Genomic DNA, 16980 nt, shown 5'->3' with positions numbered 1-16980 from the left:
GTGATAGACTAGGGTGTTAGGCCATTAGAAGTTTACCTGAAAAAGCACTGGAATCCATAACAAGCTACTATACTAAGTAACTCAATAAAATAAAATACAATACAGCTAATGAAAATTTATGTATATGGTAAACTGAAAGGCTGTGAAATATTTTACAAAAAGCAGACTGGTAAAACCACTTTGTACTAAGGTATCTGAATTTAACTGGAAAATCTAGACATTCTTAAACCATATTGGAGCTTTAGCTGCAAGAGCCAGTTTCGTATTGTTGCCATGCACATTTTCTAAGTAAAACGAGTAGAGGCATTTTATAGGATTTATATTTATTACATTAATATGGTTATTTATGACGTTTATAAAATGAAGAATATCAATGAATAACTAAATGCTTTAGGCCATACTAAAACTATGCAAGCCAATTAGAAGCAAAGGTAATACAGAAATTCGATTGGATATAATGCATAGAGACCACAGGCAATCACCATATTAAGTTTGACAACAGTTACTGTAGACAAAAGTATTCTTTATCCAGTTTCAGTCCCAAGATTATCACTGTGACCTTGACCTTTGACCTAATGCCACTGGGGGTCATCTACTGACAAAGGCAATCATTCTAGGAAGTTTGGAATTTTTTTCAGTTCTACTGACCAAAATTTGACGACTGTAGAACAAAGCTTTCTTTAGTAATTGATCATAAACCAGACTGACTGACAATGAGCATAACATATACATCAAACTTCATTAACTCGAACTCATTGGGACCAACAGAATTTGTTCAAGTTACCGGTAGTTTGAGCCATCGAACAATATACATTACACAGGGATTTTGCTGCGACATGATGAGTTTGAGTGAGGAGTGGTGTTTGAATTATCCGTGTTCAAGCAAACTAAGTTTGACTGTATAACTACTCTTCTTGACTGTATAACCAATCTTCTTGACTGTATAACCACTCTTCTTGACTGTATACTTTTCTTGACTGTATAACCACTCTTATTGACTGTATAACCACTCTTCTTGACTGTATAACCACTCTTCTTTGAAGGTAGGCATGAAAATTTGAGAATAACATAGCCTCAATATATTTTACCTGATTCCATTTCATCTATAAGTGCTTGTTTCTCGTCCATGTCTTCCATCCCTGAGGCTCGTTGTTTGGCTAACATGAACTTCATCACTGTACCGAGCTGCTTCATACTGAAAATTGGGTCACATTATATACTTACTAAATCAACCACACAAGGTAGGTCACTGCCACTTGATAAGTTATTATTATATACCCAAACACAAGAATAAGTAAGTCTTAAATATTGAGAGACCTTAACAAACTTTTAAATGTGACGACACTTAGTAAAATAATGCCAAAATGGTGTTACACAGCCATGGCATTCATATAACCACTTCCAGTTATTGGCAATGGGTCTAGGATTCTATCACCAATGGGTCTAGGATTCTATCACCATTCACAGTAAGGCATATATTAATGATTTGTAATCATTATGAAATTTATGACAAATACATAGGTTCTAATATGATGCTGAAATGTTGTAACATTTCAATTTTGACCTATCAGCTAGCTCTGCATCACATTCATCTTCCCTAAACTGCATTACAAGAACAATTACAAACAAAAAGTTAAAAACTGTTGAACAGTACTATATTCTAAGAAGAGATAACTTCATGGAAAATGTATACTTACGTTTTCGGTGATTTTCCTCCTGAGGTTTTAGATGCAATACTGAGGCGTGATCCGAGCAAAGATTTACTATTGCTCGAGTGGAGGGACTCCCTATCATCATCACCGTCAACTGTATCACCCATAATTTCCCCGCCCCCTTCCTTCATGCTGCCATGTAGCGACTGACGATCTATATTGAGCTGGTTCTGTTCCTCTTCAGTAAGAACACCCCGAAGGTCGTCACTCTTAATGGGCTCAAACCCTCCTCTTTGCCACATTCCCACTGAACCATCTGGGGCATTGTATGTCAGCTCAAAAGTCAAGCTTGTCTATAAACAAAATTAAAATTTTGTTTTAAAATTAAGCATGAAAGTTGATGTTAGTTTATCTTAGCTTATATTTTGACATAATGTTGAAGTCTCTGGTTCCCATTCCCCCCAAGTAAACAACAGCATTATTTATGACTAATGGAAAGCTGCAGTTATGAGCCTTGCAAGTAAAGAAATTAAGCACTGTTTGTAAAACACATATGACCACTGTGACAGCCTGTCAGAGGTAACTGTTTACCCAAGACTAAACAACTGATCGCACAAGATATCATTTCATGAAGTTTCAATCTTGCAGGTCCAAGTGTTCTCTAGTTATTGATGAAAAACATTTCAAGCCATCAAATAGCATTTCCATTTACAAGGTCGCTATGATAATGACATTTGTCAAACTAACTTAAAATCAATAGGAATCATCTACAGACCTCAGACAATCATCTAATAAATTTTGGATTCGCCTAAAATTGATCAGAAACCATTTTCAGTCTCAATGTCACTGCAACCCTTGAATTGCTAGAACTGACCCTTAAACTGATTGTCATTTACTAACCACAAGCACTAGGACAAAACATTCAACTTCTATGTCACTGTGACCTTGACCTCTAACCTTATGATTGTAAGAACTTCAGACATTACCTGCAAACCATATACAATCATTCTATAAAGTATGATGGTCACAGATTCAAGCACACATTACTGAGCAAGTATCTGTGACATTGACCTTTGACCTACTGACCCTCACAATAATTACAGCCATCTACTAACAAAGAGCAATCACCATAAAATTATGCAGTTTGATAGCCAACTCGAAAATTGTGTTGAGGCTCAACGTCAAGGACAGAGACCTTTACCTCTGACTTACTGATCCTTTAAAATCAGCTGCATCACCTGACAATAGCCAAGCATTGTATGAAGTTTGATGACTGTGACCCTAAGCAGTTTCAAGTTATTGATCTGACACCATTGTCTTTGATCCATCCAGTCAAATGCTTACCACAGGCAATCATCCCATGTTATACCAAACAGTCACAAGTTATCTTCCCTCTGCCTTACAAAAAACTGATGAAATCTTTATGATTCAGCATGCATATTGACAGCTCAGCGTGAAATTATGTAACTGTATATAAATAAAGAACAAGATACAACAGTTTCGCTCTCGGCCCACGATTTAAATGTCTTATTGTTAATACAGGGGCCAAAGTATGATTTAAATGAGAGGGTCTTACCTTCATTACAACATTGTTTGCATCAAGCAGACTGTCTGAGACTTTCACATTGCCCACTTCTACCAGCTCTTGTAGAATCATACGGAACACACCAATCAATCTGCAACATATACATGATAATTATTGAAAATATTCTTCAGTATACTGACAAGTTCCTTCATGTTTTAAGTGCAGTAGTGTGGAAAGGACTGGCAGATTTTAAATAAGAAAGCGCACCTAATAAGTTTGGGATTTTTTTTTTGGCAGTTGAAGGGGGGCGGGGAGTGTTAATGTTACCCTGACACAATTATAGGTCATATGGTGACATTCCAGCTTTGACGGTGGAGGAAGACCCCAGGTACCCCTTCATGCACTATTTCATCATGAGCAAGCACCTGGGTAGAACCACCTACCTTCTGTAAGCCAGCTGGATGGCTACCTCACATGAAGAATTCAATTCCCTGTGTGAGGCTCTAAGCCACATCGGTGAGGGGCAAGTGATTTGAAGTCAGTACCATTAACCACTCACCAATGGAGGCCCCGATAAGTAAACAATCATACAAATGTTAATGTTGTTTGAAGGTTTTTCTATATTTAGTTCAGACGGCCATTTTTTGACAGCGGTACAATAAGATATCTAGCTTCTTGTTCTAAAGGCTTAAGTAAAACAAGAGGGCCAAGATGGCCCTAGGTCGCTCACCTAAGAAACACTCTGTAACAGTGTAAAACATGTTTGACCTAGTGATTTCATGGAAACAAATATTCTGACCAATTTTCATTAAGATTGGACCAAAAAATTGGTCTCTTGCGATAAAACAAGCATTTTCTTAGATATGACCTAGTTTTTGACCCTAGATGACCCATGTTCAAACTCGACCTAGATTTTATCAAGGCAATCATTCTGACCAAAATTCATGAAGATCAACTGAAAAATACAGCCTCTATCACATACATAAGTTTTTTCTTTGACTTGACCAAGTGACCTAGTTTTTGACCTCAGATGACCCATATTCAAATTCGACCTAGATTTCATTAAGGCAATCAACCTGACTGAATTTCATAAAAATCAATTGAAAAAAACAGTCTCTATCGCATACACAAGATTTTTCTTTAATTTGACCTAGTGACCTAGTTTTTGACCCCAGATAACCCGTATTCAAAATCGACCTAGATTTCATCAACGCAATCACTCTGACCAAATTTCATGACCAAGGATATCATTCTGACCAAAATTCTTGAAGATAAATTGAAAAATACCGCCTCTATCGCATACACAAGGTTTTTCTTTGATTTGACCTAGTGACCTAGTTTTTGACCCCAAATGACCCATTTTCGAACTCGGCCTAGATTTCATCAAGGCAATCATTCTGACCAAAATTCATGAAGATAAATTGAAAAATACAGCCTTTATCGCATACACAAGGTTTTTCTTTGATTTGACCTAGTGACCTAGTTTTTGACCCGAGATGACCCATTTTCGAACTCGGCCTAGATTTCATCAAGGTTATCATTCTGACCAATATTTATGAAGAAGAATTTAAAAATACAGCCTCTATCGCATACACAAGGTTTTTCTTTGATTTGACCTAGTGACCTAGTTTTTGACCCGAGATGACCCATTTTCGAATTCGGCTTAGATTTCATCAAGGTTATCATTCTGACCAATATTCATGAAGATTAATTGAAAAATACCGCCTTGACCTAGTGACCTAGTTTTTGACCCGAGATGACCCATTTTCGAACTCGGCTTAGATTTCATCAAGGTTATCATTCTGACCAATATTCATGAAGATTAATTGAACAAGAGCTGTCTCCATAGGATGACACATGCCTCCGATGGCACTTTGAATGAATAGTTATGGCCAATGTTAGAGTTTAGGACCTTTGACCTACGGACCTGGGTCTTGCGCGCGACACGTCGTCTTACTGTGGTACACATCCATGCCCAATATTTTTAAAATCCAAGCATGAATGACAAAGATATGGACCGGACACGCCCATCAATGCACTATGTTGAAATATGACCTTTAACGTCTAAGTGTGACCTTGACCTTTGAGCTACGGACCTGGGTCTTGCACACGACACGTCGTCTTACTGTGGTACACATTTATGCCAAGTTATTTGAAAATCCATCCATGGATGACAAAGATATGGACCGGACACGAATGCACTATCATGAAAAATGACCTTCAACGTCTAAGTGTGACCTTGACCTTTGAGCTACGGACCTGGGTCTTACACGCGACACGTCGTCTTACTGTGGTTCACATTCATGCCAAGTTATTTGAAAATCCATCCATGGATGACAAAGATATGGACAGGACACGCCCAACTATCATGAAAAATGACCTTTAACGTCTAAGTGTGACCTTGACCTTTGAGCTACGGACCTGGGTCTTTCGCGCGACACACCTTCTTACTGTGGTACACATTCATGCCAAGTTATTTGAAAATCCATCCATCGATGACAAAGATATGGACCGGACACGAAAATTGCGGACAGACCGACAGACTGACAGACGGTTCAAAAACTATATGCCTCCCTTCGGGGGCATAAAAATACCGCTTCTATCGCATACACAAGGTTTTTCTTTGATTTGACCTAGTGACCTAGTTTTTGACCCCAGATGACCCATTTTCGAACTCTGCCTAGAATTCATCAAAGTTATCATTCTGACCAATATTCATGAAGATTAAATGAAAAATACAGCCTCTATCGCATATACAAGGTTTTTCTTTGATTTGACCTAGTGACCTAGTTTTTGACCCCAGATGACCCATTTTTGAACTCGGCCTAGATTTCATCAAGGTTATCATTCTGACCAATATTCATGAAGATTAATTGAAAAATACAGCCTCTATCGCATACACAAGCTAAATGTTGACAGACGACGGACGACGGACGACAGACGCCAGACGACAGACGACGGACGCCGGACGCCGGACATCGAGCGATCAGAAAAACTCACCTGAGCATTGCTCAGGTGAGCTAAAAAGACAACAGTAGTTTCATCAGGGACTCAAAACATTGAAAGTCATTTCTGAACATAGTTTTTGCACAATCTTAATGTTTTATTGGCTGTTGTATCAAGTGATGGAACTGTTTGCAAGAAGCAAAAAAGAAGATTTACAGTATCAAAACACGCAGTAACGTGATATTTTATTGCAGAAATAGTACGAGTTTATATCTCTTTATTTACAGATTGTAGAAATGGCATGCCAAAAATCTAAAGCCTTTATTGCCTTTCAAAGTGTTACCAATCTAATGTACAATACATTCATACTGCATCTCCCATATAATCATCTACAAAATGACGCCTCCAAACTTCAATTTATGACCACCACAGTCTGCAGATGATATTTCAATTATGGAAGACGTAAATCAAATAAACCGCACAAATACAATTACACAAATGACTGGACTTATATTTTGATGACCAATCAGAAATTTCAGCAAGGAAATAAAATGAAAACCAAGTATACGAGGGTTGTCCCAGAAAATCGTAGACTTTTTTTATAATTTTGAAAATAAGCGACGCATAAAATAATTATTTTAACTGATGCTATTTCATTGTATACTCTACAGGACTATAGAGTTTAAAATTAAATATCTGTCATATTATTTGAGTACTTTTTAAATAATGGACAGCAGTCAGTGCTAATCGGTGCGCGCTCAATTTTCCTACTCCAACATTAAACAGCTTCATTTTAAATTCATGTAACTTACCCGATATACATCTCACAAGATTAAAATTTATATCATCGTTAAGAGCAATGTGTGGTGTGTAATTATGTTGCGTTTCAAGACTTTGACATCACTTTTGTTAAAAGAGTGATGTAAATTTTGAAGTAATGGTCGCATGCCATTTCAGAAATGGCGACGTCAGATAAGTTTGCGGTGCAAAAAGTATTAAAGTTTTATGTTGCCCTCTCTTTGAATCACTCGCCTAACCTTCCTTAAAATGATTTTGTCACGTCAAGACAAGTGTCCTGCTAACACCTGCAAAACTTTCCAAATTTTCCATTCCTCGTTTTACTAGTGAAGGGGTGTTACCGCGATCTACACAAAATTTTAATAATATTTTCTGCGCCGCGAAATTATCTGACATCGCAATTTCTGAAATAGTGTGCAATCATTACTTTCAAAATTACGTCACTCTTTTAACAAAAGTGATGTCAAAGACTTGAAATGCAAGATAATTATGCGCCATACATTGCCGTTAACAACTATGTAAATTTAATCCTTTGAGATGTATATCGGGTAAGTTACACAAATTTAAAAGTAACCACTTCTTTTTGTAGTGGGAAAATAGAGTGTGCGCCGATTAGCACTGATGACTGTCCATTATCTAAAAAATACTCAAAAAATATGACAGATATTTAATTTTAAACTCTATAGTCCTGTAGAGTATACAATGAAATAACATCAGTTAAAATAATTATTTTATGCGTCGCTTATTTTCGAAATAATAAAAAAAAGTCTACGATTTTCTGGGACAACCCTCCTATAGACGCATGGATAAGATCTGAGCTTAGTGAAATATGAAGAAAATAAAATTGTTATGCCATCTATAAATATTTATGTAATATTATAACAAAAAGTTTGTCTGGCAGATTATTCTTTATGTATGGGTGGGTTTAAAGTGACTGTGTTGCTCATCTGGGAGAGTTGATAAACCTGCAGGCAGATTAAGCTAATTACAGTGTAGGCGACTGCAGACATTAATGAACTGCAAAATAACTGACATATCTTATTAATGAACAAGACATGTTTTCCCAAGACACCGGTCCCCCCCCCCCCTACCCCCCCTCTATCTACACCTTATCCTGTGAAGGGGTAAGAGGCTGGAAAAATGCTGACATAGGTAACTAGAAAAAACAACAAAAAAACAATATCAAACGAAAAGAATTTTAAAGTTTCCACTAAGAACATGTAGGGGAAAGTGACCACACACCCTGGCACCCATGATTTTTTGACAAATCAGAAGAACTTAAACACTCTTCGTAAAGGGTCACCAAAGGAACATTTGTGTAACATTATATTAAAAATGGGCCTCCTGTTTCTTACAAGAAGATCTTTTAAGTTACAACTATATACATATACGGAAAAGTGACCATGTGTCATGTTTTTGATGAATCAAAATAGTTTGAACAGATAAGTGGTCCCACAAGGACCATTTGTGTGAAATTATTTTTAAATCGGAAAAGAAGATTTTCAATGTTTCCACAATATACATAATAGGGAAAAGTGACCACACCTCTTGGCCATGTTTTTTAACAAATCGGTATGATGTGAATAATCTTCGTAAAGGGTCACTCAGGGAACATTTGTGTAATTTTTTTTTTTTAAACTGGGCCAGTAGTTTCTGTTAAGAATATTTTTAAAGTTCAACAGTTTGAAAAATTTTCATAGAGGGTTTCACAAGGACCATTTGTGTGAATTATTCTGAAATTGAGAAAACAGTGTCTGACAAGGAGATCTGTAAAGCATCCACTATATACATATAGCTAGATTTACCAAGAAGTAACCATGCCCCCAAGCAGCCGTGTAATGCCTCGGTAACAAAACAGTACAATGTCCATGCGATTTTAAAAAATCATACGAGTCCACCAATTTTAGAATCCTTACGGTCCCTGTACCATCATAGCATATGGTCACAGTATCTACAGGCCCCGTATGATCTTAAGAGGATGCAATTGTAAGATATCCATATGGACCTCGCAGACAAGTCATGCAGAGCTCCCAAGAAGCCCAGCTTTACCTCGTACCATGCTCGTGGGTTCGTATGGCGCTCGAACAGCAGTCATACGGTGTCCATAGGTACTGCGTTTTCATACCACCTTGAATCGCCAAAGAAGTTGTAATGCCCTGTGAGATCCACGCGGACATCACACGTTCTCCGCACAGTGTCCTTATATCATACGAACATCGCACATTGACCGTGCGAGTTCCCTGCGATAGTCCTACGTGCATCAGCAAGCCTTGCAGTTTTTAAATCCGCACGGACATCTTGCAATACCCATAAGAGTTCTTCCGGGGCCTGTACGGTTCCCTTACAGGGCTCTTGCCAGCTGCTCCCTACTTCGAAAATCTCTACGAGCTCATAGAAAACTCTGGAGCTCAATGAAACATTTTCACCGAGGCCTCAAGTCCTCTACCAGTTAAAAAAATCCATATGACCCTTGTACGAGTCAATGATGTCCCTACGGATGCCGTACGAGTTTGCCAAAAATTTACTGAAATCTTAATCGTACAGAGCTCAAAGCATTCTTGTGACCAGGGTATTATTTGATGAAATGGAATAATGTAAAGGATCACAAAAAGACCATTTGTGTAAAATTATTTGAAAAATCACCAGTTTCCGACAAGAAGATTTTTTTAAAGTTTTTACTATATACATAAAGGGAAAAGTGACCACGCACCCTGGGGGCAATATTTTTTGATGAATCGGAATACTTTTAACATATATTGAAGATCATCATACCAGGACCATTTCAGTGAAATTATTTCAAAATTGAGGGAGCAGTTACAAGGAGATTTGGTTTGGAATTTTTTTTTCTGTTTTTAGCTCTGGCGGACCCTATATGCAACTGTTGAAAAAAAATTAGAAAAGTACCACCCAAAGACATCTAGGCCAAGTTTCTTCGACTTTCACCATATGCTTTCAGAAGAGATGATGTTTGAAGGAAAGTGTGGATGGATGGACGACCCAGGAACACAGTCAGACAATGGACAGACAGACAATAGACAGAGGGTTGTCACAATAGCTCACTCTAACATTTCGTGATACAGTAGAACTTCCGATAACCGGACCTTCTAAAAACCGGAAACCTTTGAAAACCAAACGAAACTCAAAGTCCCGTTGTTTTCCTTCTTATTTCTATATATTTTTAACTTCTGGAAACCTGAACTTCCTATTTCTGAAAACGAGTTTTGAAGGACCGTTTATATTTCAACACTAAAGTTGACTTCCGAAAACCAAACAGCAAAATATTTGACAGATTAAAAGTGTCACCTGTCTTTAACATGGTGTTAATCCGAAATTGCCCTTGGCAAGTTGTCAACATGTTCTTTTGTTTATCTATTAGCGGCCTGTGTTTATTTTGACACGTTATAGTCAAAAGATTATTTGATGCAATTAAGTAAAGAAATAATCTACAATTACTTTAATTCGTTTTCAATTTTAAAAACATGAGGAATTAAATATCTTACCTTTGGAAAACTTTCTTAATGTTTGAATGAAAGACAGATCGGTGTTTTAATTCAGTAACATTGATTAAACTATGCATTATCAACATCAAATATATTTTGACTTCAAAGATGATAAAATGTAAGTGGAAATGTTTGAGTAAATGCTTATTTTTTATATACAAAAATGGAAATATATTATACATACTTAATTGTCATTAATGTTTGTAGTTAAGGGAACGCATATTGCTACATTCACAGTTCATACAGAAATGCGGAAGGGGTGCATATTCAAGAAATCCATGGTGGGAAAATAAAAAACATATTCCTAAACTGATATAATACTGATGGACACCTGTAATATTCAGTATTTTGGGGGTAAGGATGTGGTACTATGAATGTAATAGGAAAACAGAGGTCTTTGTGAAAGTACATTCAACACAAAATATTAAGCTTTTGTATAAGGAAAAAACAGGTTTTTTACAATAACAGTGTTCCAAATAATGTTGAAGGGATGAGATTTTCTTTCTAACACACCAGGTTTGCTTAAACATGTAAAAATTTAACGCCATGTCATTTCAGCTCGGGATGGACGCCATATTTCTCATTGATAAAAATGTAAACAAAAAAAATTAGAGTGGGATTAGCATTGCAACGGCATAACATGCCATTCTACACAATGAATACCTTAGAACAGATATCTAAGATGCTACACAGGTCAGGCGGGTTAAATGCATAATGGCGATCACTTGAAATTCATCTTGAAAAGGTGGTTAATTTTAGTTTATTTACATGGTTTTTAATTTTCCCACGACTTCTCGGCGATTCACTGCAAATGTATTACTGCGCCGGATGAAAGGTAACTCTAATAAACAACGGGAGACAACTTAGGTGTCAGCACGTGTACGATTTTTAAAAAAAAACATGTCGATGATTATAATTTCTTATCAAATAATGAATCCTATTCAGATATTCATCTTTAATATTAGAAAATTATTAATTTCTGTGGACATTTGTCAAAAAATATTACTTACATTGGACTACTTTGCGCATCAAACTGGTTTCCGCTTCAGTTGTGAGGCACTTCCGTTATACTTTTTGACAACAATAACAAAACATAAATGAATCAATAAAGTCACTTATAAACCGACTGCTACTTAAATCAGTGTAAGTAAAGTTGTTGTTACAACATTATACATGTTCGTTACGTTATGAGATAAAGTTTATCTTGAACTGCATAATCCATTAATTACGTTTAGATGATATTGCATTTACAACTTATTTGACCCCATTTTTTTACGTGAATGACAGCATTCTCGTGCAACTCGTGCAAACAGAATTATGAAAAGTATGGTGGAGAATTCAAGGACAAATTATAAATGACATTAAAGTGAGGATAACTGTATATTCGTCCAGTTTTGATCATTGACATGCCTGCTGTGTATTCGTAACTTTTGTGAACAAGATTAGAATGTTACTTTTGCACATATACACATTGATTGGACCTCTCAACCAAATTTCATACCTTATTTTAGGGATTTTTAAGACAATACATTTTCAAAAGTTTGTTGAATGTGTTTTGATATTTAAGTGCATTGTAGTTCATGAATACCAAGTTAAAAACTAATAATGGCAACATTTCTAGGCCCTTATTGTAAGCCACTAGACTTCTGTAACGATAAATGTTTAATGTATTAAGGGGAATATACTCTTTTAGTTTTGGAATGTGGCATTCCTTGACAACCGTATCTTTTCTTATGCACTACTTTGTAAACAAACTAAATAATGTGTTTTAGCTTACATATGAGAAATGAAAAGCAAGACAGTGACCATATTTCACATTCTTTCTTTAAATTAGAATCTGTAGGACATTGATAAATGTTTGGACAAGGTGAAGCACTATTATTTTCGCACCAAAAAGTCTTAATTGTTGATTTTGAATGTACACAAGAAGTCTTATGTAATTCAACAATAACTTTCTTGATTCAGTTTTCTCATTTTTATTTTAGTGAGCAATCCTTTGTGTACTTATAACAGTTGAAACAGTATCAATTTCATGTACCAAAACCTTGTACTTTTTTGCAGGTAAATTTTATCATACCCCACCCACTTTTTTCTAATTTCAAAGTATGCGTCCCCTTAATTAATTATTAAATTAATCAATTACTGTGAAATCATTTAAATTCGCTGGCATGAAATTTCGCGCAAACATGAAGAAGGACTGTTTCGCGCAGGCTTTAATTCGCACATTTTCAATTTTAGCAATGAAAAATATAATAAAAAAATAATAATAGCGCGGTCTTAAATTCGCGCATCGGTTCTAGCGCTAAATACGCGAAAATTCGTCCTACGCGAATAAAAATGATTTCACAGTATTTAATTACACAAACTTGTACGATTATAAAAGATAATAATACCTTCATCGTACATGTAAAGAAACATAACTTTAGAGCACCACATCAACTTTGCCTACAAACTTCCAAACTTCTGAATTCTGGAAACTTCCAAATACCGAACATTTAGGCTGGTCCGGAGGTCGTTCGGTTTTCGGAAGTTCCACTGTATTTACTCTTAAACAATATAAAAAGCCATTGAATATTGGTCTCATTTCAACTAGTCTCTTAATAGACATTGCCTCCTGAGCAAGTTTGATTGTACAAAAAAACAGAATCTATGAATTATGCAAAAGAACAAAAAGAAGCTAAAAATACTATTATAAACTGATTTGTAACAGATGAAACCCCTCTAGAATACGACAAATTAAATTTTCTAAACACTTTCAGACCTTAATTTACTTAATAGCTGATACAATGCAGGAGTGTCTTTCACCTATGGCAAATGATTAACACAACTAGATATTGATTTTAGAAAAAGTTCATTATCCTTACATCACCAATGATCCAGGAAATAGAGCCATCAGTCGGAAAATTATTCTGATAAAGCATTTGTGACAAGTGGATGGACAGGACCTTAAAGCCACACTTCATTGTTTATATGAATTATCGTAAGGTAAGCAGTGCAGCATAATACAAGCACTTGCAGGAAATATGAAAACAGTAAATATTGACAATTATTGTTAGGGGATTGCTATGTTGGTTTTGATATGTTCAAAACAGCAAGTATGCCCACCGGCAAAATGTCGAGCCCACCAGTTGTCAAGTATGACCTTGACCTTAGACCTAGGGACCTGGTTCTTGCGCACGACACTCTGTCTCATAATGGTGAACATTCAAGCCAAGTAACACCAAAACCCCACCATGCATGAAGAAGAAATGCTCCAGACAAACTTCAATTTGACCTTTGGCCTCCAAATATGACCTTGACCTTTGAGATATGAACATGGGGTTTATGCATGACACTCCTTCTCATTGAGGTGATTATTCATGCCAAATATAGACAAGACTGGTCCATGCATGTCAAAGTTATGGTCAGAACAAAATCGGATGGACGCATGCGTGCACAAACATACACCAACCCGCCAAAAGTGATGACTAAGTCGAGCTCACTGCGAGCGGGCTTAACAAAAATGGAAATACCCATAGTTGGGTTTACCAATTCCAGGTAAACATACAACAAGAGGGCCATGATGGCTCTATATCACTCACCTGAGTACCACTGCTCTTAATGATAAGATCAAGTTTTGACAAAGATCACATAGGCAGGCACATTAAATATCATCAGGATGAAATTTTCTTGTAACTGTCCCTTTTGACCTATTGGTCACATACTAGTCAGGGCCAATCTCCATACCAAGTTTGAGGGTCCTAGGCTTGAATGCTGCATTTTTGTACTAGCATGACTATTTCTTACCCTGGAAGACTTAAATAACATTTATAACCAATCTCATTAGATGCTGCTGAGGAATATTCATTTACATAAAATAAAGGGAGGTAATTTGTCATTAATTAAGTAAAAAGTTATCTACCCTGATTGTCCGAGTCCATCTGATGGCATAAATGACCTTTCAAATCAGTATCTTCATTGGTTACTGAGAAACATCCATTTTAATTTTAAACAAAGGGAGGTAATTTGATGTAAAATCAGTCCATAGTTATCTACCCTGATTGTCTTTTTGTTTGGTTTAACATTGCACTGACGCAATTATAGGTCATATCGACCTTCCGTAAGCCAGCTGGATGGCTTCCTCACATGAAGAATTCAACGCCTCGAGTGAGGCTCGAACCCACATCGATGAGGGGCAAGTGATTTGAAGTCAGTGACCTTAACCACTCACCCACGGAGGACCCCCCTATCCAGATTGTCTCAGTCCAATTAATGACAATAATGAAATTTCAAATGAGTTCTATAAATACTTACTGAAATATATCCATTTTTAATAAAATCAGGGGAGGTAATCATGCATTGGTATATGCATGTAGAAGATACAGAGTACAAGTCTTTACAACAATATATTAGAAAAGTATTCATATCAATAAACGTTTATAAACAAGAGTTATCTAACATGACTATTACTTACCATGGAAGACATAAATAACATTTCAAACCAATTTCATTAGAAGCTGCTAGGTATATTCATTTACATAAAAAATAAAGGGGGTTTGTCATAAATTCAATCAATATGTATCTTCACTAAATGTCCAAGTCAATCTGATGGCATAAATGAAATTTCAGATCAGTATCTTCATTATTTACAGATATATACCCATTCTAATTTGAAATAAAGAGAGGTAATTTGATATAAAATCAGTCCATAGTTATCTACCCTGATTGTCTTAGTCCAACTACTGACAATAATGAAATTTCTAATGAGTCCTATAAGTACTTACTGATATAAATCCATTTTGATTAAAATCAGGGGAGGTAATCAGATATAAAATAACTCAGAAACCTTTGACTGGTTCTGACAGATTCATCATGGAATCAAAGATTTATTGTTGTTGAAGATATTTTGCAAGTTTGTATCAAATCAAAACATAGATGAAGTCTCTATACGGCTGCAAAAGCCAAAATAGCAAATTTTGGACTTTTAAGGGGCCATAACTCTGGAACTCATGATGGGATCTGGCCACTTTTCGAAAGGAACAGAGATATTATGCCAATACAACTCAGTGTACGAAATTCAGATTTGAACCCACTAGCCCATTCGGGCTACCAGATAGGAAATTTTCCAAGCTCAACACCAATTTCACTAGCCCGAACTTTAACACCTTAAAATACTTAATTTTTGCACCATATAAAATTTTGTTTTACAGACATCTCTATGCATGTTTGAAGGAATAAAAAAGACATACAGTACATGTTTGCCATGTTTTTGAAAAATTTTAACTCTAAATACTCCAGTCCAGATCAGCATCGCCAAACGAAATCTAAACTGTAATGCCCGATTTTTTAGGATCAGCACTCGCCAATTACTGCTACTCGGACTGTTGACAATTTGCAAGATGTAAAAATGAGTGCTGAATACACACATACACACAAGCTGATAGCATAATTTAAGCTCCGCCTACTGCAGGTACTTGTGAGATTTTCGCGAGAAGTGTGAAAGCTAATCAAATTATCCGTTACACTAGAGGTGATTGTATTCAGCCAATTAGCGCTGCGGTTACGTCTTTGACACTTTGCGTTTGATTTGTCAACACGTGAGAGTGCAAAAAAAACAACAATAATTCAATAAGCGTTCCTCAGTCTGGACGATGTGTGATGCCTTCTTAGTGTTTATTAATGGAGATCATATGAAATCACGATGCTATACTCGTTTAATTAGCATGATTTTTTTAAACAAATTAGGAAAATTCGATAGCCTGGTCAGGCTTGTATCTGCAGAAAATTGGTAGCCCGAGCTGAAATTTGGTAGCCACGGGCTATCGGACTACTGCGAATTTCAAGCACTGCAACTTGTGTGCAAGTTTGATTAAAGTTGATTGCAAAATGTTGTCTCTATCGCGTTCAAAAGCCAAAAATAGCAAATTTTGGCCCTTTAAGGGGCCATAACTCTGGAACCCATGATGGATCTGGCCAGTTTTAGAAAGGTACTGAGATATTATGCCAATACAAGTTGTGTGCAAGTTTGATTAAGGTTGATTGCAAAATGTACCTATCGTGTTCACAAGCCAAAAATAGCAAATTCTGGCCCTTTAAGGGGCCATAACTCTGGAACCCATGATGGGATCTGGCCAGTTTTCGAAAAGAACTGAGATATCATGCCCATACAAATTGTGTGCAAGTTTGATTAAAATCAAATACAAAATGTGGTCTCTACAGTGTTCACAAGGAAATTGTGGACGGACGGATGGACGACGACGGACCGGTGAGCTAAAAAGCCTTACGAACAAGTGTATCTGAACTCTCAGTTAATGTATCAGGTATTTATCAAAATCATAGGGAAGACTTATGAAAATTTTTTATATTTTTCATTTATATTCACATACTTTTTCTCTCAAAACTAGTTTGTATTATGAACTACTGAGATGTACTGTTCCAATTACTGATACCACTGATATTTTCCATTTGGTGGGGGTGGGGGGTTATCTGAATAATTTTTGGAACATATCATTCCCTCCTGTCACCACTGGACTGGCCAAATTCACAACTCCTAGAAAAGAAATCTTATGCTCTTTTTGCC

General features: G+C 36.4%; 1 protein-coding gene across 2 annotated transcripts in view; it reads right to left on the bottom strand.

Annotated features, from left to right (window-relative positions):
• Positions 1 to 16980, bottom strand: part of LOC128555669 (otoferlin-like) — a 107614-nt gene that overhangs the window by 7581 nt on the left and 83053 nt on the right. For both annotated transcript variants that reach the window (XM_053538731.1, XM_053538730.1), the window contains exons 3-5: positions 3229 to 3328; positions 1698 to 2005; positions 1089 to 1195 (exon numbers count right to left, since the gene is read on the bottom strand). In XM_053538731.1, coding sequence (XP_053394706.1) covers positions 1089 to 1195; positions 1698 to 2005; positions 3229 to 3328 — 515 coding nt within the window. The remainder of the gene's footprint in view (positions 1 to 1088; positions 1196 to 1697; positions 2006 to 3228; positions 3329 to 16980) is intronic.

Source organism: Mercenaria mercenaria, chromosome 3 (genome assembly GCF_021730395.1).
Source record: "Mercenaria mercenaria strain notata chromosome 3, MADL_Memer_1, whole genome shotgun sequence".
NCBI lineage: Eukaryota > Metazoa > Mollusca > Bivalvia > Venerida > Veneridae > Mercenaria > Mercenaria mercenaria.
The sequence above is the reverse complement of the archived record's forward strand: the minus strand, read 5'-3'. Positions and strand labels throughout refer to the sequence as shown.